General features: G+C 38.5%; 1 protein-coding gene across 1 annotated transcript; it reads left to right on the top strand.

Moving 5' to 3' along the window:
• The first annotated feature begins 9,222 nt into the window (after window positions 1–9,222).
• LOC131276873 (vomeronasal type-2 receptor 116-like) lies at window positions 9,223–23,904 on the top strand. Its single transcript, XM_071212806.1, has 7 exons — window positions 9,223–9,303; window positions 10,290–10,372; window positions 14,748–15,039; window positions 16,365–17,171; window positions 17,895–18,122; window positions 18,918–19,041; window positions 22,982–23,904. The coding sequence occupies exons 1-7, from the start codon at window positions 9,223–9,225 to the stop codon at window positions 23,902–23,904; spliced, it is 2,538 nt and encodes an 845-aa protein (XP_071068907.1).
• Window positions 23,905–24,648: the final 744 nt, after the last annotated feature.

Here is a 24,648-nt window from a genome sequence, read left to right as displayed (position 1 = left end):
TGGGCGGAAAAATTCAGTCTGCCCTTTTCCTTCCCCCCGACAGCAACAACAGCCAGGCGTGGGTGGGAAACTCAAGTCTGCCCTCCACCCCAGCAACAGCAGCCACCAATCCCTAAACACTGCCCCTTCCCCCAGCAACAGCGACAGTCAATCCCTAACCACCACCCCTCCCCCTTCCAGTACTGCCCACTGACCTCTCGCTGGCAACCAATCAGAACAGGGCGTGGCTTCGACCAATCAGCCTTCTCCAGCCCCTATAAAACTGTTGCCTCTCCCTCAATAAAGTGGACTTGCGTGTTTACCTTGTCTCCGTGGTAGTTCTTCTTCCGTGCGCCCTCCAGTCCTGAGAGCCCCCGACAAGGGCCTGGCCTCCCTTGTCCCCAGTTTGTCGCCGGCTTCTCCGGGCGACCCCTTCATCGCCGGCTTCGCCGGGCGACCCCGTCAGCCGAACCGCGCAACCCCTGTGAGACCGATCCCTCGTCTGCTGATGGAACGACCCCTCATCCGCAGCCAGACCCCACCTCTACTGACTGAGCAAGCCGCCGCAGTTGGCGCCCAACGTGGGGCAAGGCAACTCCACCACAGCCTCACTCCATAACCTGGCGGCCCCCCCCTCCTCTCTTCTCACCGTGGGACTTCTCTCGTGCAACATTGCTGCTACCTGAGCCTTGGCTACCTCATATGATCCACGGCGGTCTGGGAGAATCCCTGGATGGCTTTCTCCTTCCATGTCGGGGGCTTATACCAACCCGCTATGATTAAGAGGAGCCTTGGATTTCTCGGGAGCGTGAGCTTGCACGTCTGAAGTAATCCTACCACAGCCCTACACCCTCCTCTCTTCTCACCTTGGGACTTCTCTCGTGCAACATTGCTGCTACTTGAGCCTTGGCTACCTCATACGATCCACGGCGGTCTGGGAGAATCGCTGGATGGCTTTCTCCTTCCATGTCGGGGGCTTATACCGACCCACTATGATTAAGAGGAGCCTTGGATTTCTCGGGAGCGCACGCTTGCATGTCTGAAGTAACCCTACCACAGCCCTACGCCCTCCTCTCTTCTCACCCCTATCTTTTCGCTCTGCATTGCTGCTCCTGAACCTTGGTGACCTCATATGATCCACGGCGGTCTGGGAGAATCACTGGATGGCTTTCTCCTTCCATGTCGGGGGTTTATCCCGACCCGCTATGATTAAGAGGCGCCAATAAAACTCTCAGGAACGCGTGCCTGAGCACCTCCACCCCTGCCTTCACCTCTGCCTCCTCCCCTCCATGCTTGCAACCCTTTGCCTTGCTCCAATGCTCGTCATTCCGCCCTCCCCTCGTCGGGGCCTTCTCTTGGCCCGCGACCACCGTCGGAGTCCCATCGGCTCCGACCCCTCGTCTCACCGCACACCTCGGCTCCCATCGCCGCGCTCTCAAGGTAAGGGCCCCTTTTCTTATCGGCTCCAAAAGGCCATTAGCAATGGGTAACATCCTATCTGCTAAGCAAGCCCCGCAAGTTCAGGCCCTTGCCGGTCTCCTAGACACTCACCGGTATAAGATCTCTTTAAAACAGCTCCAAGTATATTGGGACCTTCTTCTCCCCTTTAATCCATGGCTTACCATGTGTCAGCTTTGGGACCCAGACACCTATACTCGCCTTATAGATAGGGTCACTTTTGCTGTGGAGCAGGAAGGTAAAAGATTCCCTCCTGGCTTATTACAGGCAACATGAAGTCCAGAAGAAATCTTGAAGGGTATAATCTATGATATGCTATATAGAAAAGGATTTAAAAGCAGCTATACCAGAAAGTAAGAATTATGAGTCAACTGTAAATAAATTATATATTTCTGTTAATGTGTTGTAATTGTTCTGTGTTTGTCTGTCTGTTCATTCAATGTCAACATATATTGTGATACCTCCGGATGGTAAATATAAATTACTAGAAATCTTTGAAAGAGCTCTATTCAAATGGCCAAAAATTAAATAAGCGCTTATATTAATACTTAAGTTAATTATATTAATACATAAGTTTAAATGTTAATAAGATATCTACAATTAAAAAAATTGTAAGTCTTAATTAACAAAATTAACTGTACGTCTTCATAAAAAGTTGTTCTTGCCTAGATTAAAATGAATAACTTATTTTTCTTCACAGGATAATATGAAGAATGTAAAACTTATAGGAATATTAAAAAGGTTAAAAGTTTGTAAAAATGCTAATGGAAATGTACTAAGTTTTGCAAAAAGACGTATTTTGTCCTAAAGTAGGATGGCTAATTTTTCATAAACTCTTGAAACTTAATTTGCATGCAGCAAGTGTAAAAAGGTATTGTGATAACTTTACGTAAGGGAATGTGTTCTGTAAAGATAAAATTTATCTTCAATAGTTTACATTAAGGTATTAAATGGCTAATTCCAAAAGGTCATTCTTAAATATATATATATATATAAAACTGAATTGATGATAATAATAATAAAAGGTAATTTTATAACAGGAAAGATTAACAGCAACCAAGCTCCCCTGCCAATTTGCTTTTAGGAAATGGTTTCTAATATTGCATGCTACTAAGTATTTAAAGAAAAGTTATTCTTAAGGAAACAGAGGATGATTTTGTCTTTGCAGCCATTGTCTATTTAGCAACACCCCTCACTATCGGCCTAGCCACTGTTGCGCCAGACGATTGGAACCTTAAACAAAGACTCCTCCTCACTGTCATCTTCCTATCTATCGTTACTATATTTACTGCCCTCATTCTCCTTCGTTTATAAAGCAGTCTCCTACAAACCACAAAGCTTCTGTCTTAAACATACCATTCTCAACCCTATCCTCGAAATGATCTTCTCACTTCCCCCACAGCCTTTAATACTTTATTTCTTCCTCGTAACCTTTGCTTTCTTGATAATATTTTCCGCCATCTGTCTAGCCACTACCGCCCCAGAAGATTGGAACCTCAGCCAACGAATTCTACTCTCCATCGCCTTTCTGTTTATTATCCTCTTTTATGCTTTACTCCTTATCTTCCTCCCATAATGACTTCACCAAGCCTCCTCTTGTCCAAAACCATCACCCTTCTTTTCCTCACACTCCCCATTGCACTCACCAACCCCAGCCATCAGCCTTTTAATTGGACAGTAAGCCTCTGGCAGGAAAAAGTAATCCTCTCCTACAATGTCTTCGCTGCCAAGGAGAGATCAACTACCTGCAACGCGCTGTCATCCTGGACTTTTAACAGCAGATGGACCTTATAGGAGATCAACGAGAATTGGACATTGGCCACCTTTGCTTGCAACAGCAAGATACTGCCCCCCAAATTGTACATTTATATCCCCGTCATACTCACCTCCCTCTTCAGCCCCGCTTCCCTCATTGCTTACTGCCTCTTGGGCCTCAGCTACTTGTTGCTGCTGCCATCCTGCTCCTTATTTGAAAAGAAGGGGGAAATGCAGTCACCCCTCGGGCTGAAGTGTGGTTTGCTGGCCTGGTGGGGGAGCAGCCGTGGCAGGCCAAGCCGCTGCCCCCATAATAGGGTGGCTGGTCGGACTCACCACCACCCCTGAAGGAAGCTCAGCATGGGCGCAGAGTGCCCTCGGGTCTCCCCTTCTCGGCAGCCATGCTTCCGCAGCCGCCCCTCCTCCCAGATGGCGCCACCCGATGCCTTGTGGGGTGGCACCCTTCTTTTTCCTTCTCCCTGCGCAGGCGCAGGGCAGAAAATTCCAGTCTGCCCTTTTCCCCTCCCCCGACAGCAGCAACAGCCAGGCGTGGGCGGGAAACTCAAGTCTGCCCTCCACCCCAGCAACAGCAGCCACAAATCCCTAAAACCTGCCCCTTCCCCCAGCAACAGCGACAGCCAATCCCTAACCACCACCTCTCCCCCGTCCAGTACCGCCCACTGACCTTTCGCTGGCAACCAATCAGAACAGGGTGTGGCTTCGACCAATCAGCCTTCTCCAGCCCCTATAAAACTGTTGCCTCTCCCTCAATAAAGTGGACTTGCGTGTTTACCTTGTCTCCGCGGTAGTTCTTCTGCCCTGCGCCCTCCAGTCCTGAGAGCCCCCGACAAGGGCCTGGCCTCCCTTGTCCCCAGTTCGTCGCTTTCTTCTCCGGGCGACCCCTTCATCGCCGGCTTCGCCGGGCGACCCTGTCAGCCGAACCGCGCAACCCCTGTGAGACCGATCCCTCGTCTGCTGCTGGACCGACCCCTCGTCCGCAGCCAGACCCCACCTCTACCGACTGAGCAAGCCGCCGCATAGAATAAGTTTGCATTTATGCACAGGTCTTATTAATATGAGGTTGAGTGTATGAATGAGGTCCAGGGCTGACTCAAGAACTAGATTAAGTACCAGGAGAAGTGTCACCATTTTTATTAAGACTTGGGTTCCATGTGGAGGAAAAGATTCACTAGGCTGGATCAGATCTTGAAGGTCTTTTAATGCTGGCCTAGGAAGTATGTATTTCCTCTGGAATTGATTAAGTCATACCTTCATCTGGTAACCATGTGTGGTTTAAAGCAGAATGATCACAGACCTAGCAGAAAAGGTAAAAGAAAAGAGAAGTGATCAGAATTATTGGAAGTCTTGTTTAAAGGAAAAGTGGTGGTGTTTGGCAGCTACTTCAGGGTTTTATCTCAACTAGAAGGCAAAAACAAACTATATTGAAGCATCATATGTGGGATCCAGCAGGGGAGGGAAAGGAAAAAGAATTAAGTTAAAACAAAATAGGATGCTGAATTGACCCCCATTTCAAGGAAAAAAAGGATTATTTTCAGAAAAGTGACCAAGCCTAGGAATGTGTTACTTCTATCATTTAAGATGAACACCTTCACATTATTATTTTCTTCTACAGTACCTTCATAAGTGTTTCTGGACATTCAATAAATAATGAATTCAACGCTAATATTTTCTGTTTGTTTTATTGTGTTTTACTTTGGCAGTTTGTCAGTAATCTGACCTTTGTGGTTCCTGGAAAAACGAATAAATCCTTCATAGTCTACAAATTCACCCCAACGTATTCATGGGCGGCTTGATTTTTACTCGCTCTACCTATCACATATTGGCTATCTTTTAAAAGGAAAAAAAAACCTATCATATGTTTTGGAAATTTCTCCTACATTATTTCTTCACATTTCGATTTTCAGTTATTCACTCTGCTTTTTATGTCTCAAACATTTTTCATGCTGGAATTACTCTAGAGAAACTCTGTAAGTCTTATTTTCTTAAAATTTTTCATCTCTTTCACACTATTGTGAGGTCTTGATAATTTCCACAGAACTATGTCTCAAATGTCAAACTTCTGATGAGTATGTTCAGCTCAGGTAAAGATTTTGCTCTTCATACTCTAATTTGATAATTTATTTTCACTGGTATATTCATTGCTTTCATGTTCTCTAATTTTTCTTTATCATATCTATCTCTTTGTGATTTATATATGCATTTTAAAATTTATTTTTAATTGTATTTTTTGAATAAACATACAACACAAAAAATGTTGCCTTTCTACACATGCCTCTTCTGTCACTTTTACGTAACCTGTCATTGATGCTAGGGTTGGTGTATACTCAGGAGACTTGAATCTCTGGACTGTCCATGTGCCAGCTGGGCCCTGAGTCTCTGAGTCTGACAACTCCTACCCTCTGGTTCATTGGACTTACACAGGCCAGCTACCAGGGAGTTAAGGTGATCAACCATCAAACCAGAGAACTGAGAGTGCCTGCAACTGCCAGCAGGAGAAATGCATCCAACATCCATGTGGAATCTAAGCCCCTTCTTGATATAGATGTGGAGTGGACATCACCATCCCAGGGCCACAGGATGGAGGGAAAAAAAATGAATTAGAGTGGACTTAATGACATTCTACTATGGAAATATTGTGAATAGTAATGGAAGAAATTGTAGCACTGATCTGGAGAAAGAGGCCACAGTAGTTGCTGACGGCAGGTTGAGGGAAGAAGTGATGTGATATGGGGGCATTTTCTGGACTTGGAGTTGCCATGAATGATGTTGCAGGGGCAGATGCTGGACATTACAACATCCTGCTAAAACACACTGGGTAGACTGTGGGAGAGTGTAAACTACAATGTGGACTGTTATCCATGTGGTGTGGTGGTGCTCCAGGGTGTGTATGCCAAGTACAATGACTGTGCCGCTGTGGTTGAGGGGGTTGTTGAAGTCAGAGGATTGGGGTGGGTGGGTAGTGGTATATGGGAACCACTTATATTTTTTAATGTAATATTAAAAATAAAAATAAATAAAAAAAGGAATGAAGTATATGAGGTTCCCTATAACACAAACCCCACTCTACCCTACTCCTCCCACATCAACAACCTCTTTCATCATTGTGGCACATTCATTGCATTTGGTGATTACATTTCATAGCATTGCTGCACTGTATGGACAATAATTTATATTGTGGTTTACACTCTCTCCCAGTCCAATTAGTGGGCTATGGCAGGATGCATAATATCCAGCACCTGCCCATGCAATATCATTTAGGATAACTACATGCCCTATAAATGTCCCCAATCATATCTCAAAGAACCAAAGAATGTTATGTGTAAAAAGAAACAAATCATATGAATTAAAAGGCATACACATCCATCACATGCTTCCTTGAGGAGCTTACTTATATTTCATTTAAATTCATGTTTAATTCACATTAGTTATATTTTTCCTAAGTGAATTAATCTCCCATTTGTTGACTGCCAAACTAACTTTATTATTAATAATTTTCCTCATGTGCACTGCAATATTAATATGCTATCTTAAGTATTAAAACTTCTCTCTCCATTCAAGATTCACTCCTGTGTGTGTCAATGAATTCTCATGAACCTTTAACACAGAGGTAGGATTTTCATAAATATTCAAGTATAGTTTTTAAAATTACAACCTCAGTCCTCTGTGAACTGTTATTTTTTAACAAATCAATTTTATTGTCATGTATTAATAAAACATAAATTCATCTGAGATGTACAATCAATGATATTTGATGTAGTCACATATTTGCGCATCCATTACTTCATTCATTCTTAGTGCATTCTCATTATTCCAATAATAATACAAAATAAAAAACAAAAAGCAAAATCATGACCTCTTGATCTCTCTATGGTTTCCGTCATGCACAGCTGCTCTTCTTTTTTATTCTCTCATTATATTTTTATTTATGTTTCCCAAAACTGTCTTACAAACAGAATATACTGTTATATTTTATGTATGTTTATACTTTGTTTTGTATGGTCCCCCAGTGTCTTATTTTTTTCACTTTATTTTCAATGAACTTTTAGGTTACAGAAAAGTCCGTTTGAAAATATAGGAAATTCTCATTTCTTCCAACCCTTTCCTCTGTCATATTTTCCCCTATTAAGAACATCTTGTAACACTGATATAAAAAGAGTTGTCACCACAGGTTCTGAAGGGAGGGAGAGGGAAGAATAGGTGCAACATTGGTCATTTTGGGGACATTGGAATTGTTCTGCATGAATTTGCAAAGACAGATATAAGCCATTATAAATGACAAAACCCATAAAATTGCATGGTGTAAAGTGTAAGCCATAATGCTGACTATAGCCTGTGGTTTGTAGCAGTTCTTCAATATGCGTTCATCAATTGACACAAGTGTTCCACACTAATGAAAGATGTTATTCATAAGGGAAAATATGAATGGGGGAGGTAGAAGAACCATTGATATCCCCTATGTTATTGCTCTAACATTTCTTTACTCTAAAACTTTTTTAAAAATAAAGTTAAAAAACTACAAGCTTTTTTAACTGAAAACTGTATTTATAACTGATTCAGAATATTTCAAGACTTTCAACTTCCTCTCAGATTCCAGACTTATCACCTTTCTGAGCAAATGCATTGCTCTACATTCATAAACATTTTCCAAAGTCCCACGTCAAAAGTTGGAGTCTCAATTCCTGACCCCACACTATTCCACATTAACCTCATTATCATATCTAGAACCGAGCAACAATTTCTTGAAAACTAGAATGATTGAAATTTCAGTCACAAAGCCAGGAATTAAGAAGGGAAAAATTATATTACAAAGTACGTCTTCTTTAGTCCATCATGTACTGGAAAAGGGGATATTTTTCCTCAATATCACCAGGGAAGGGCCACCTGGATGTGACTGCATTTACATTTTGATAGCTCTTTCTGCCAATTTTGAACCCTTGGACCACAAACTTCCCATTAATCTTTGGAATAATATTCATCCCTATATATCCTCAAATATTGAAAGGAACTTACCAGCATCTAAGACTGCAAAATAGCCACAGTGGAGCACAGTGACATGTGACCTTCACTCCTACCTGAAAGGGAAAGAATAAGCCTTGTTGTCTGTTTAGGTTGTCTGTTTCTGGGGTTACAAGAGCTCTAGCAACCATAGCCTAAGGGATCATTAACTATCTCTAGTCAGAGAAGGCAAACTTGAGTGTGGTAGGCCATAAATTTATGTGTATTCCCACAACTTAGAACTCTTTCCCTTTACCATTGATTCACTTGTAAGTGGATGTGCTTGCCCAATGAGCACATCTTTAAATTCCCTTTAAAGTCAGTTGCCATAAGCCCTCTCCCCTTTTTTTAATACCAGGGTAATAGAAATCTATAGGTGTTGCATGTGCCACAGATGTTCAATGTGGTAGAGTGTGTGAGGTGCTTTCCAGCTACTTTCTCTGTCTTATGTTGAGAAAAGAAAAGAGTTTCCAACATAAGACCATGCTCCCACAAAAATACAAATATTAGTGGAAAGCAATCTGGAGGTGAAGGAATGGATCAGTATAACTTGTTGATCTATGGGTTTAAGATGGTTTATAAGGACTGAGGTGTAAATACATGTGTCAATTTTAGTAATTCAAAATGCACATTTATTTCTACATTGTTCTTAAGGTACTGATTTGTGAGTTTTGATTTTAGCATGACTGTTTCTTATCCGGGCACAGACACATCGACGTGTGGGTGACTGATCAAATGAAAGGCTTGCAGACTTGGGTCTGCCATATAGTATATGTTGCTACACTGGGACCTATGTATTTTAGGATACCCATATCAATGGACTCTGGAGTCCATGATCCCAGGATGCTCTTCCTAAAACTTGACCAGCATAAGTCCTTCCTTCATGACACAGCATTTTTCTGATGGGATGGACACTAGTTCATTGACTACACCTGCTGCACTGACAAAGTTTAGGCTAAAACTTCCTGGAGAGGAGGTGGTCCCTGGAGTCTTATTGATGAAATCATAGCGCCTATGGGTGAAGAGGATAATCCAAACATGTTTTCAACCATTGATTTTCACCTGGGCACAGGACCTCAGATGCAGAGCCTAAGGGTAAAATATGTTCAGTTCCCCCTATTGTCTTTGAGGATATGGAAAAGCTTAGCAAAAAGAGATCATTGGAGAAATTAGACTCCCCTTTCCAGATCATAATAATATCCTGCACAAACACATACGTGCACATATCTATATATCTATATATCTATATATCTATATCTATATCTATAGATATATCTGTTTGTGGCTACAGGTTCCAATTCATCTCTGTCTGATAAATACTTTGCACACATGTAAAGCTTTGGCTGTGATTCATGGAGACAGTTCTGCGATGTACCCACTGATTTTTATTTTCCTGCTCCTTCAGCTTCCTCTCTCTGCATGGCGATTAAGAGATCCTACCTGCTTCCACAGAATGAAACCCAGTGTATTTAAGGATGGAGACTTGATTATAGGTGGATTTTTCCCCCTTTATACATTTCTAACAAATTTTTGGATCACCCAGCCTAACAAGGAAGTCTATTTACAGCAGTAAGTGCTTTTTCATTCATTTTCTGCATTATTATTAGGTTGAATGCTGCCTAGGCAATTTGCTGATGGCTTGATCAACATTCTCCACATTACCTGCCCTGCCATTCACACCTGCTACCCACATCCCAGCATGTGAGTAATTTATTTTGTTTCTTCCCACTGCTATTTTTTCTTTCAAAGGGGAACGAGAATATTCTATTTTTCTTCCTTTTAGTTTCCATGACTTTCCCTTTTCCAGTGCTGGAATCCAAGTGAGACAGCCCTCTCCAAAAAGCTCCACTTCTCCTTGCCTTTCCTCCTGAGTCTGCTGCCGCAAGCAGTGGATCAAGTGATATGTCTTAGAAAACCTATCCTTTGGCATTAGAGCTTGGCTAAAAGGTTTCAGGTAAATATCTGTTCCCCAAACAAGGGTTTGCTAATTATTCTTTCCCCATGAAGATAGTCACTAATATTCTTACCAAGATGACCCATGTATATGTGTCCCCCACGCATGGTCTGATTTCTTACTGTAGGCATCTGGCTACTGTTTGAAATATCTCTGTATCATCACCTCTCGGGCTTCATTCATGCCTCCTCGAACAGCCTGCCTGACCAGGTATAAGAGATGAATCATTTGTGAGATATTTTCAACTCCAGCTTGATTCTGATTCATGGGGGCATCTAAACTACCTCTGTTTTTAGATTTCTGAGACTGCCAGTTTTATATCTGATGGTGTAATTAATGAATTGATGAAGTGAAACTTCAAGGGATCACGTTTCAAAAAAATTGATAAAAAAAATTCAGGAGATTCCAGCAGATAGTTTCTGCTTATGTGAGAAGAGGGGATTTCACTCAGTAAAATGATGCGTTAATGCTTTTTGAAAGTGCCTGAAGCATATAATTTGCAAGCAGTTCTGCAAAATTTTGACAGGGGATGGAAGGGTTAGAAATTTGGGACCTCTTTCTCCTTCGAAGGAGTTTGCAACTAAATTTTCTGTCTTCACATTTCTGGATATTTGTCTGCCTATCTCTTCCATTCTTTAATACTCCTCCAATGCTTCCCTGCTTATTTCCTCTCCATAATTTTCCAAAATATATTTGTCCCATTGTCATCAATGACTGATGCACACACCTCATTCTGAAGGATGCTGCTGGTTGCTGCCTTTTAATGCAGGAGTAGAGCTTGGCTCATTCAGGGACATTTCGACCTGAATTTCCTGGGGTAGAAGGCCAGATTTTCTCATCTGTCCCAGCTTGTTTTAAGAACCCTATAAGGCCGAGGGAAAGAGAGGTGTAATGTCTGACAGAAGAGGAGGCACTAACTGCTTTTCTTCTTACACTCTGCTATCCACTCAAACCACCTCAGGGTGTGGCAATTTGCCTTTCAGGGCTTTAGCCATTTTTCTATTCACATCTAGGGCTTTTCGCTTTTTAAGAATATTGTTGTTAGTGGAATTAACAAGAGCATTTTCATTAAAAATTCATTTCATCATTATGTTGTTGCTAGCTTTAAATATTTTTCCGTAACATATCTTTAAATAAAAAACAACATGAAATTTCAGTTAAAGTAAAATTTAGGTATATTTTCTTTTATTTTGAGTGCCTTTCTGGCCATGTCTCCCTAATCTACAGGTTGATAAATAGATGTGCTTATTCTACTACTTTGTGTTTCCTTTGAGAACTGGAAAGATTTTGCCTCAAGTATGTAGTAGATTACCTCATTTTATATTCCAAAATTATATACATTCATCACTAATGAAACAGTTCATTTTTCCAAGACCAGCTTGATAATTCGTGAAATAGTCACTTAAACACAGATTGGTTCTCCATTTTCTGTCCTGTCCTGTTGATCTATCCATATCTTCCAATGCCATTCCCATTCTGTTTAAAATATTGTGCCTAATTAAATACTGCAATTATTGGTTTTTCTGTTATATTCTCCCCTTAGTGTTCTCAATTATTTCAATAATTTCCTGAACTTACCATATTTCCAGAAACCTCAAGCTGTATTAACATTAACTTTATAAATGTCTCAATGATTTTTAAAAATAGTTTATAATAACATATATACCACTCAAATATTCCAAATGATTATTGTGCTGCCATCACCAACATCCATTACCCAAATGTGTATATCATCTCTAAGAATATATCCATGCCCACTAAAAAATAATTCCACCTTCTCCTTCACCTCAACCTCTGTGCCCTGGTAACTGGGAATCTACTAATTGTGCTAACTTTTTTTTAAACAATCAATTTTATTGATACATATTCATGAAGCGTACAATTCATCAAAAGTGTGCAATCAATGATATTTGGTATTATCACATATTTCTGCACTCATTACTTCAATCATTATTAGAAAACTTTCATTAATTCAATAATACTACTACTAAACTTTTATAGAACGTTTGTAGACTATTGACGTAGTTGTAATATTTTGGGGGATGTACGGGGGATTGAGTGTGGGACATCTTACATGGAAAGCAGGTGCTCAACCACTGAATTAGACCCACTTCCCTGTTTGTTATGCATTTACATTCCTCAGTAGAGCTTTGTGGTCTTGTTCACAGGTAACAGACAAATTGATTTATAGGTAAATTTACAGTGCATTTATTGTTAAAATATGTCTTAATAATATCAATTACGAATTATATTAATTTTTACTTGTATTAAAATATATAAATGAAATTGCCCAATATTATACCATTATTAATATTAAGAATTTATTATTAATCTATTGCTACCATATCTGTTTCCCATAAAGCTTAATAAATTATTGATATTATATTTAAACATTGTTAAGAGTTGTACATATTTGATTGGCTACTTCCTTTTCAATTAAAAATACTTTTCACGTTTTCTCTTGCATTTCCCATGTGAACCTCTTGCTTCCAGCAAGATTGTGGTTTGCTCCTTTCTTTCCATTCTTTTTTGCCTGTGATTTTATTGCATTTTGTAATAGGCTAGCAATGCCAGTAAGGTACAAGGCAATCCTGGAATTAACAAAACTCATCCTCCCCTTGATTTTAAAGAAAATGCTTTTTGTTCAGGGATTCTTCAAGCACAGCACATACCGCAATACATGAAGCATATGACATTCTGCATCAGCAAACTTGGCTAATGCTTTTGGCCATTCAGATCCTGAATGGGGAGAGTATTAGACTGTGCAGATCAGCCCCTGTGTGGGGGTGATCCTTCCATGCCTGACCTTCAGCCACCTCCAATTTTGATTCACTATCTTTGCATTAAGCAAACTCTAATTTCTCAATTTAAGTCATTTTTGTTTTTGTGTTTAATCATGTTAAGAAAATACTCTTCTCCTAAACAAATATATTCAGTTAGATGCTCAATGTTCTTTAATGCTTCATCTACTTATTTGAGTGTGCACCTTTTTATCATTGCAGAAAAGTGAAGACTGATAAACTATTACCTAATTCGCTAATAGTACTTTTTTACGATTATTTCATATTATTTTCTGCTTGGTGTTTGTCACGGCTATGGTGCTCCTTCTTTTTCTATATTGTGGAAGAGATCCAGTAGATAATTCATTTTTTTTTCCATAGGGACTATACCATCCTACTTCCTTATAAAATGTGTTTATAAGACACATATAAAGAAAAATGAAAACTTGAAAGCCAAAGTGTGTAGCTCTAAAGATACCCTAGATTACAAAAGTTAAAAACCATAATTAACCAGAGGTAAGTATATTTATATCTGGATGAGGATAAATGCATCCTTAGGAATTGAGCGGTAGGTACATTCATATTAAAAAAAAGGTTCAAATCTTCACAAACGAATAGCAATTATTATCAATATATAATATCCTCAAACAAATAAATAATGAAACAAGGTATAAACAAGGCATCATAGTGAGAAATTTCAATATTTCTCTCTAAAATGACAACATATATCTACTAAACATAAATTATGTTTGAAAAATTTGACAAGTTTGATTGATTGAGCACACGTGAAAACCTGTGTCGAACTGTTGAAATGCACAGTAAGCGATAGCTACTAGTGTGTTAATCAAGCCTGTGAAAAAGACTGTTTGTAATGGATGCAGGAGACTTTTGTTCTTCTTGGAAATTCAATGGCCAGGTAAAAATATGAAAGGAATTTCATTTGTCCTGCAAAAGGAGCTATTAATAAAGGAAGTGGAACTGTGCACAAATCAACAATAAAGATGAAAAGAGTAAGGGTCATATGAAGGGAGTACAAAGGAAGATCTGGGATTATTTGTTAATGTTATTAGGATTGTAATATTTTGATTAAGAAATGGTTAAGAGACTTCCTAGACATCATGACACCTTTCCCTTTAGTATACTACAGTGTTTCCAGTCCTGTTAGATATAGGTACGGATCACCTTGCACTTCATCAGTTTCCTTCTCCCAAATATTCCTGCCTTACATGATTCTTCCTATTCTGTGCTCTGACATTCTTTCCAGTATGTCACCGTTGGAAGAGGGCATGTCCACAACTTGATGGGGTAGAACCTAAGGCTAATTGATTATCGATCTTCTTGTCGACACTTTTCACCCAACAGATGTTATGCCCCTCTGCCTCTCTTATCCAATTCTGCTTATGCTGTGGAACTGAACTTTTGAAGAGATATACCCTTCAGTTGGAATTACTCTAAACTCATGACAATAATCCTGCTATTATATAAACCATTTAATAATGTGTTAATGTGAAAAAATAATTCTTGTTTCCTGATATAAAGAATAAATTAAAAATCCTTTATGAATTTTTTCACTCATTACACTTTCCTTTGTAAACAGTATCATCTTCCTCCAAAGATACAAAATTCAGTCATAGCCTTCAAATATCTTTTAGCTCTTTTAGGATTAGCTGATTTCCAAGGCTTCAGAAGCACTAATCAAGAATGACTCAATTTCTGCTTTCATCCTTAATTTGGTCATTTTATTGACTTTGAATAGAATCATGATTTGAGTCTTCTGTCTAAATATAACTTTGCATTCCATACAGGTTTCAGACCAAGAACTACCAGTATGTTCTGGCCTTGGTTTTTGCTATTGAAGAGATCAACAGGAACCCCCATCTTTTGCCCAACATTACTTTAGGATTTGATCTGTACAATTCACTACACAGTGAACAGAGGACATTGGAGAATCCCATCATTTGGCAATCAGGGCTGGGCAAGGACATTCCTAATTACACCTGTAGGAAAGAGAGCAAGTCTGTAGCAGCCCTTACAGGAACAACATGGGCAGTTTCTGCCCAGATTGGGACACTGCTGGAACTCTACAAAATTCCACAGGTGAGCCTCATTAGATGGGAGGGAAGATAAATTAATGTTTCCTTTGCTAATTTCAGGGACCTTAAAAGAAAAGGTCAAATGAAGAAATTGTGGTTACTCATATCTCAAAGGTTACAGCCAATAAACAGTGACATGATGGGATGTTCACATGTCATTTTTTAGAACATATGTGAAACCAAGTGAGTAGAGCCAAAGGAGTTTCCTAGACCGTTGAGACTGATCAAGTAGTTTCCAATATGCTCTCAGGGATAGGGAGATTATTAGAAAATAAGAAGAGCAAATATTTCCTTTTTCCTGTTAAAAACATTTTTTAATGAACCAGTGAGTAGGATTTACAACTCTGCTGAGGCTCAGGGCCCAGCTGCAATTTGGTCATTCTTGAGGTTCAGGTCTCCTGGATATACACCAACCCCAGTGCCAACCACAGGTGCAGTAAAAGTGACAGAAGAGGCATGTGTAGAAAGATCACATCTGAGTCCACCTCCATCACACTGAGGAACACAAATTCCAAAATAGGGCACTGAACTCCAGAGTCAGCTGCCATGATCATAGTCCTGTGTGTCTCTATAGCCCTCAGGAGCACCAGTACCTGGAGTTGTATCTACTTACCCAGGTCAGCTAACAGGGAGGTTGAAGTTGGTCAACCACCACAACTAGGAATTGAGAGTGCCTACAACTCAAAGTAGGAGAATCACATCCATCAAACATGTGAGATCTGAGTGCCCTCTTGATATAGAAGTGGAGTGGATTTCACCAATCCAGGGTCCACAGGATGGAGAGGTAAAATATGGATTAGAGTGAGCTTACTGGTATTCTACTACAGAAATATTCTTACTAGTGATGGAAGAAACGTAGCATTGATCTGGAAAAAGTGGGCACTATAGTTGCTGAGGGCAGGGAGAGTGGAAGAGAGATGGGATGTAAGGGCATTTTGGGGACTTGGGGTTGCCCAAAATTATATTGCAGGGACAGATGCTGGACATTAATATCTTGCCGTAACCACTGAATGTACTGGGGGGAGAGCGTAAAGTACAATGTAGACTCTAATCCACATGGTGCAGCAATACTCCGAAATGTATTCACCAAATGCAGTGAATGTGCTACACTGATGAAAGATGTTGTTGATGTAGGAGTAGTGGTGGATTGGGGTGTTGGGTATGTGGGAATCTCATATTTTTTAAGGTAACATTCTATGTGATCTATGTATCTTAAAAACAAAAGACAATTTAATAAAAAATAATACATTGTTTAATATTCATCTGGGCTGATTTTGTGCTTCTGACCAATCTTCTTTCTCATACCGGCTCTTTCACGCCTACCTTTAGCTTGCTTTTGGCCTCTATGACCCACAACTGAGTGATGATGGCAAGCGGTCATCTCTTTATCAGATGGCCCCCAAGGACACAACTCTGGCCCTTGCAATGGTCTCAGTGATGCTCCATTTCAGCTGGAACTGGGTGGGACTAGTCATCTCAGAAGACAAGAGAGGTGTAAAGTTTCTTTGGGACTTGAGGGCAGAGATGGACAAAAATGGAGTCTGCGCAGCCTTCTTGGAAATGATCCCTGTCACTGAGAGGACATATTCTTCAAAACACTGGCAATATCATTTCCAGATCAGAAAATCAGCAGTGAATGTGACTGTCATTTACGGTGACTCCGACTCCCTAATGGGATTGAGCTTTTGGAGATGGAGACTCTTAGTTTTAGGGAAAGTTTGGGTTACAACCTCACAGTGGGATTTTACCACCAGTGAGAGAAACTTTTTACTTGACTCACTCCATGGGGCCCTCATTTTTTCACACCACACTGCTGATATGCCTGGTTTCAAAACTTTCATCCAGACAGTTAAACCTTCAAAATACCCAGAAGACTTTTATCTCACTAAATTGTGGTACGTCTCTTTTGATTGCTTGGTTTCTGAATCTGACTGCAACACTCTGGAGAATTGTCCTCCCAATGCCTCCTTGGAGTTGTTGCCTTGGTGGCTATTTGACAAGGACATGAATGAAGGAAGTTATAATGTTTATAATGCAGAGTATGCTGTGGCTCAGAGCCTTCATGAAATTCTTCTTCAACAAGTAGAAGTACAGTCAGTGGAAAATGGATTTGAACTGGTGATTTACCCTTGGCAGGTAATACCTCTTCCATTGAATAGCATGTGTATTTCACAATATGTCATAATCATAAATTTCTTGGAATGCAGCATATGCTCAAGTCAAGAAGTTTAGGGCTGTCTCTTGAAAAGTGTCAGAGATGATTTGCTTGTTCACTGTCTAAGAGGTAAATCTAGCCCTATGCAGAAATGGTAATGAACAGGAAGGTGCCAATGGCAGAGAGGGAAGGAGTTATTAGTCAACGGCAATGCTTCTTGTTACTAAGGCCCTCAACATTCTGCCCACTTAAAGTTTTAATATAAAATACCTAGACCTCTTCCATTGAACAATTACATGCCAGCAGGGACAAACTAGTTTTTGAATTAGCTTTAGGCACTTTGTTAGATACTGTATATAAATTATATCATTTAATTCTGCAAGCTCTTCAGATATTGATGACCTTGCTTGGGGAGAATTCAGTTAGCAATTGAGAGTGTTTAGATATGATTCTTCTAATAAGGTTTGTCTGTATTCCACACTCACAGATTGTTTTCATCTCGTTGTATTTGGAGTTTTCCCCTAAAACTTAATATTTTATGCCGTGACATTTTAGTCCTCCTTAAGGTTTCTTTTTTTTTACTTAATTGAATGTTAATAAAATTGCCTTAGGAAGCAGGGATTATAGAGTATCAGGGATGTTCTGACCTTGGTGATCTGTCCTTGATCAGAGGACCCACTTCCTCACAGGTGTGTCTCTTTTAGCTTCACCCATTTCTGAAGAACATCCCATTTAACAATCCTGCTTGTGACCCAGTGTATTTTCATGATGAAAGGAAATTGGAAGCCAGTTATGACATTCTCAACTTTTGGAATTTTCCAGAAGGTTTTGGACCTAAAGTTAAAGTAGGACATTTTGACTCAGCTGTGCCACGAGATCAACAATTGTCTATATCTGAGGAGGTGATAGAATGGGCCACAGGATTTTCAGAGGTGGGTAGGACCCAATTACCATGCTTAGTATTACAACAAAATATCAAAAATCTTGTCATGGAGATTGTAATAGGCAAGTTTCTCTAAGGAAACAGAATCAACAGGAGGTATCTGTGAATAGTATGAGATTCAATAAAATTCCCTCATGTGACCACGGGAATGGCCAAGTCCAGATTCTGCAGGCAGGCTGAAAACAGGGGCTCCAATGAAGGTGCCATGAAGGCCCTTGATCAGTTCCCAGGAGACGTTGCCTGTCCAAACAGGAGCTGGGAAATTCTCTCCAAATCCTGAAATCAATTCCTGTTTTAAGGTAGTCTGATTGTAAAAACCTTATTCATTGTTGACAGAAATCTCCCTGGTGGATTTTACATATAATCAGCCTCATTTATGCAGTTTATTACATGATGATTAACATCCATAAATATCCTTTATAACAATTAGCCCAGAGTTTACTTGACCAAACAGTGACCGTGTTAATACATTAACCTAAGCAACACAGAGGCTTTATACCCTCCTTCCAGCTAAGTACATGACCGGATTATTAGTTTAACCACTTACCATTTCACTTGATAAATTTTCTCACCTACTATCCAAAGGATGGAAAAAGAAAACATTTATTTAAGATACATATCTAAGTTATTATATTTCATACCATGTTATAAACTTGATATCTTATCAATTAATTTGACTTCGGTATTTGAAATTTAAATTTGTTGGTGCTCCAATATGCCAACAATCTAAATACTGATGAATTAAAGATTCACTGTTAAGAGCATGTTTCTGATTTCTTCCCAGACTCCCAAATCTGTATGCAGTGAGAAGTGTTCTCCTGGATTCAGGAAAACCTTTCAGGAGGGAAAGGCTGCCTGTTGGTTTCTTTGCACTCCCTGCCCAGAGAATGAGATTTCCAATGAGACAGGTAAGTTTATGCCCACAAAAATGTCCCCAAATCTCCTTTATATCCCCAATTCATACAAGGTTTTAGAAAGAATCTGGAGGACAACTACAGAAACAAAATTCTTCCTTCCTTTGTATAGTATTTCATTTTTACAATAAAAAATATTTCCCTTTGAAATGACACCAATTCTCTGCCCAGAACTAGCTTAATTGAGTCATTGTTCAGACACATGTAAGGCCAAATAGTCTCTAGGAATCCCTTTTGTTGATACCACCAAATTAATACACCTTTTCTCCCTCTCTTGGAATTTAGTACATGGTGTTCCAAGTACCTGATTTCCATATTGAGTGAAAGCTTGTTTAGATTATATTTATGTAATGTGTTTAGACCTTCCTCAGTTTCTGTGCCTAAAACTGTTCATGACACAGAGCAGCTGCTCAGAATGTTTGGGAATGATTTTAGAAATATTTATTTCTATTGTGTACAAATGAAGATGACCTAACTTACCCTTGATGAGGAGTTTTAGTTTTCCCTCTCCTCAAGTTCCCAGATAATTGGGGAGAAAAACATAGACTTTTTTGGTCCATGCTTAAAGCACACAGTGAATGTTTGAACAGGAACCTGTTGACCCGTACCTGCATTGAGAGGACGGGTCTCATGGGTTCTTCAGAGAGGCAGGAAATTAGTATTATGTAAAATGAGTGAAGGGAGGAATAAAATCTTGGCCAAATTATTTTAAATGAAGAAAAGGAAACCACCACTGCATATAATATTCAGAGATTCAGAGCACCGGAAAAGAGTTTCAATGTGACAGGATAACACAGAATATTGAGGATGGGGTTTGAGATATGATGTAGAATAGTCTTTAATATTATTTTCATAGTATAATTAACATCTTGAAATTATTCATATTCATGATATTAAAATATAGAATCACTTCTAAGGTGGTAAATTTCTAAGTTTCTTTTGGTGATTTGTATGCAATTTAATTCCCTGAAATGGTTACTGTTGTTTCAGTTTTTTGAGACATGTTGTTCTGATGATATAACCTGGCATTTAGTCAACTTGGGAAAATGATTCAAGTACACATTGGTTATAAGCAAGTTTGAGTAAATGCTCCACATGCACATGTAAAAGAATAGTATATCTACAAAGTCAATTCTCATACATTTGGAGATTAAGAAATACACTATTAAATAGCCCACGGTTTAAAGTAAATAGTATGATAGGATTTATGAAATGTTTAAAATTGAAATTGCCACATTTCGTGTCTTATATGATAGGGCTAAAGGTATCTTCAGAGACTAATATTTAATGTTAAATTTTATATGCCTATGTGTGTATTATTAGTATGCATATTTAAATATAAAAAATCTGATGTTTAAGTATCACAAACTAAAATAATAACATTAGAATAAACATAAAGAAAGTGGAAGATTGAAAATAATAACTATAAAAAGAAAATGTAATAAAAGACAAATATGAAAGGATAAAACTCAAAGCTAAATCTAATGAAAGACAAATTGTTAGGTAATGATGAATTGATAGAATAATGAATTAAGAAAATTTGCATAATAAACAGTGAAAAGATTTAAAAGTGGGAAATATGTACAGAAATATTAAATCATAAAAGGATAGTAAAAATAACTTCATGCCAAAATATTTGAAAATTTAAATGAAATTCTCAAATTCCCACAAAAATAAAAGTTACCATAACCATCCCAAGAAAAATGGAAAATCTGAAAATATTCATATCCATTTGGGTTTTAAACCATAGTTTAAAATGACATATCTACTAAAAAAAATTGGGAGACCAATGACTTCACTGAAAAAGGCAACCAAACTTTCAAGGAAAAAGGATCCTTATCTACTCAAACATTTACAGATACTAGGAAAATCTGGAAAAACTGCACATTTAATTTTACGAGAAGTGCTTAACATTGATACCAAAGTCTGATAACATTGCTGTAAGCAATAAAATAATGGGTCAATTTTGCTCTTGAGCCTAAACTCATATTTGCTGAAAAGAAAAGCTGCTATCCAAATCCAGCTATATAACATAAAGAACTTATTGTGATGAAGTTTATTTTATGCAAAATAAATCAGTACATGAGCACCTTGAAAAGGAGAAACCATCATTTCAAAAAATTCAGGAAAACATTGAATAAAATTGAGTATCCATTCATTATTTAAAAACAAACAACAAAACCATTGCTTACCAAATTGGAAATAGAAGGGAACAACCAAAGTTGGATAAAATGTGTAAAATAGTTCTAGCCAGTGAGAAATCATTCCTAGCATATATATGCTTTTACTAAATCACAAGAGAGACAGAAAATACATCATTAAAAAGGGCATGGCTTGAGCACAAGCTCTTTCCTCAAAAAAAGCTTGAAATGTGCAAAGCACATATGAGCTAGTGTACAGATTAACTACTCTCCAAGAAATTCCAAACAAAAGTTACAGTGAAAAAGCTCAAAGCATCCCCCATAATAGCAAAAATTAAACAACTTCCATGTCAAGGGTCTAAGGGAACATGGTACAAGGAAATGAATGTTGATTGCTAAAATTTAAACTGGTGTAAGTAGTTGGAAAAGTGGATGGCATTATTTAGAAAGATGAATATTTATATAGCATATGACCCAGTAATGGAGCATCATATTTGTACTGGATGTCTAAAGATGCTCAGAGCAGCACTATCGATAGTAATCAAAATGCATAAACATTTAATCATCTATCACCAGTAAAATGTGTAAATAAAATATGATGTATTAATATAATTGAAATCTATCCAGCAGTATAAGTGAATAGTTTTTACTACTTCACACCCAAAAAAGATAACTGTATTTTAAAAATATAAAATAACAATTGTTGGAGAGGAATCATAGAAATTGGAATTCTAACGCCTGTTTGTGGGAATGTAATTTAGTTCAGCCACTGTGGGAAGCATTATAGGACTTCCTTAAAAATTGAAGTATAGAATCACCACATGACCTGGCAATCCACTTCTAGGTTTATATTAAATATGAAAAGAGGTTCTCAGAATGGTAATTGTGTACAATATTTATAGAAGCATTATTCATAATACAAACGTGGAAATAATGCAAGTGTCCATCAAGAGCTAAATTGATAAAATATGGGACATACACACCACAGTACATTATTTGGCAACAAGTAAAAAATGAATTTCTGAGATATGAGGCTAATTAAAAGAAACTTGTAAATATTACACTATTGAAATATGAAAGTTAAAGAAAGAAAAAATATTGTACAATATCTTATAAGAGAGGTCTAGAAGTACCAAATCTGCAGAGTCAGGAAGTTGAGTAGACGTTACTAGCAGATGGGTGCAGAGTGAAGAGAATGAAGGTTTAGCAGACTAGAAGTGTTAGTAAAAAGAAAACATATCTGCATACTGTAACATAGAAGAATATCATATAAATAATATTGAGTAAAATGACCCAAGCAGAAGTAATCTATGTTAGAAATCAGCAAGGTAGCATCTTCGAAGATGTGGGAGATGTAATTATTTGAAGAAGTTAGGAAAGGAGCTTCAGATGGGCAGCTTAGTTCCAGTTTTTGGCTTTTATATTGTTACCCATGTGTTTCCTTCTTCATAATTCATAAATCATGCAATTATAATATGTGCTCTTTATGAGTATATGTTACCCACCAGTGAATATATTTCTAGAAGAAATATATCTCTAAGAAGAAATCGAAACTCAACACTAAATGAAAAGAGCAAATCCTATCCAATTGAAGGTCTGAATGTTGAAAGAAGGTCAGAGTTCTAAGAGAAAGTTTGAGGGAAGAAAAATAAACAGATTATAACACACACTTTTGTGAATTCAATGCAAGTTGACAAAAAAGAATAAAAGTATCCAATGTGTTTCTTTCAGGGACTTATAAAAAAGTTAAAATTACTGAACATGATCTGATGACATGTTGCTTTTCTCACCAGATATGGATGAGTGTGTGAAGTGTGCAGATCATCAATATGCAAACAGTGAGAGAAATCACTGCCTCCAAAAAGTTGTGACCTTCCTGGCTTATGGAGACCTTTTGGGTATGGCTCTGGTCTGCACAGCTCTTTGCTTCTCTTTTCTCACTGCGGTTATTCTTGGGGTCTTTGTGAAATACCGAGAAACTCCCATAGTCAAGGCCAATAACAGGATCCTCAGCTACATCCTTCTCATCTCCCTCAAGCTCTGCTTCCTCTGCTCCTTACTCTTCATTGGTCGCCCAAACACAGCCATCTGCATCCTCCAACAAATCACGTTTGGAATTGTGTTTACTGTGGCTGTGTCCACTGTTTTGACCAAAACAATCACAGTGGTTCTGGCATTCAAGGTCACTGCTCCAGGGAGAAGGATAAGGCAGTGGCTGGTTTCAGGGGCACCTAACTTTGTTATTCCCTTTTGCTCCCTGATCCAGATGACACTCTGTGGCATCTGGCTGGGAACCTCTCCTCCATTTGTTGATAAAGATGCACACTCTGAGCCTGGTTATATCATCATCGAATGCAATAAGGGCTCAGCCTCTGCCTTCTACTGTGTCCTAGGATACCTGGGCTGCCTGGCTTTTGTGAGCTTCATTGTAGCTTTCCTGGCCAGGAACCTTCCTGACACCTTTAATGAAGCCAAGTTCTTGACCTTCAGCATGTTGGTGTTCTGCAGTGTTTGGGTCACTTTCCTCCCTGTCTACCACAGCACCAAGGGCAAGGTCATGGCAGCTGTGGAGATCTTCTCCATCTTGGCTTCCAGTGCTGGATTACTAGGCTGCATCTTTGCTCCAAAGTGCTATATTATTTTCTTAAGGCCAGATAGGAACACTCACCATGGGTTATGGAATAAAACACATTCTGGGGGCAATAAGTCTTCTTAAGTTTTATCTCATTTGGTTACTAAAACAAATAGGGAGACTGATGAAAATCTACTCCATGCTTGCATTCAGGTATTAGATATAAATATAATGTAATTTACCATCAATTAACATATGAATTTCCTACATTCTCTCAAAGTGTTCAGGAACACATCTTTCAGCCATCTAAATTTTTAACTTTAAATTACATTTTTGTTTCCTCGTATCAAATACACTGATGAATATGGGTACTCTGCATTCATTGTGTGTATAATTACCAAATTTACAGATATTCTCCCACTTTGTTTTGCACTTCTGTTTTCCTAATTTCCCTTATAAACACTATCAACATTTCCTTTCTTTCATCTCTTTATGGTAGTCTTAGTGATCCAATACCATTTATGGACTATTCCTTATTATCTCCCAGATTTCCATGACCAGATTTTAAGAATAATAAATTTTACGTATAAACAACTCATTTTTCTGAACTCCCTAATGTATTTATTTGACTTTTCCCCTCTTGAACAAAAACCACAACTATTTACTATGCTCAATATGATTACAACATTTATTTTATACTTGATAATACATTTCCTTGCTAATTTCAGCACCTTTTCTGGATTTGTTGGAGAGAATAACCTGAATGTGTCTAAGTCACTCAAAAGCCTGTCTGGCAGAAATGCTAATTGTAGAGAAGATGATCTAAAAGAGACGAGATTTGTGTTCTCCTTTCTAGCTTCTGTAAATCCCAGTTCTGATCATACAGCG

This window comes from Dasypus novemcinctus, chromosome 30, assembly GCF_030445035.2.
Source record: "Dasypus novemcinctus isolate mDasNov1 chromosome 30, mDasNov1.1.hap2, whole genome shotgun sequence".
NCBI lineage: Eukaryota > Metazoa > Chordata > Mammalia > Cingulata > Dasypodidae > Dasypus > Dasypus novemcinctus.
Note: the sequence above shows the minus strand (reverse complement) of the source record. Positions and strands in the feature narration are given on the sequence as shown.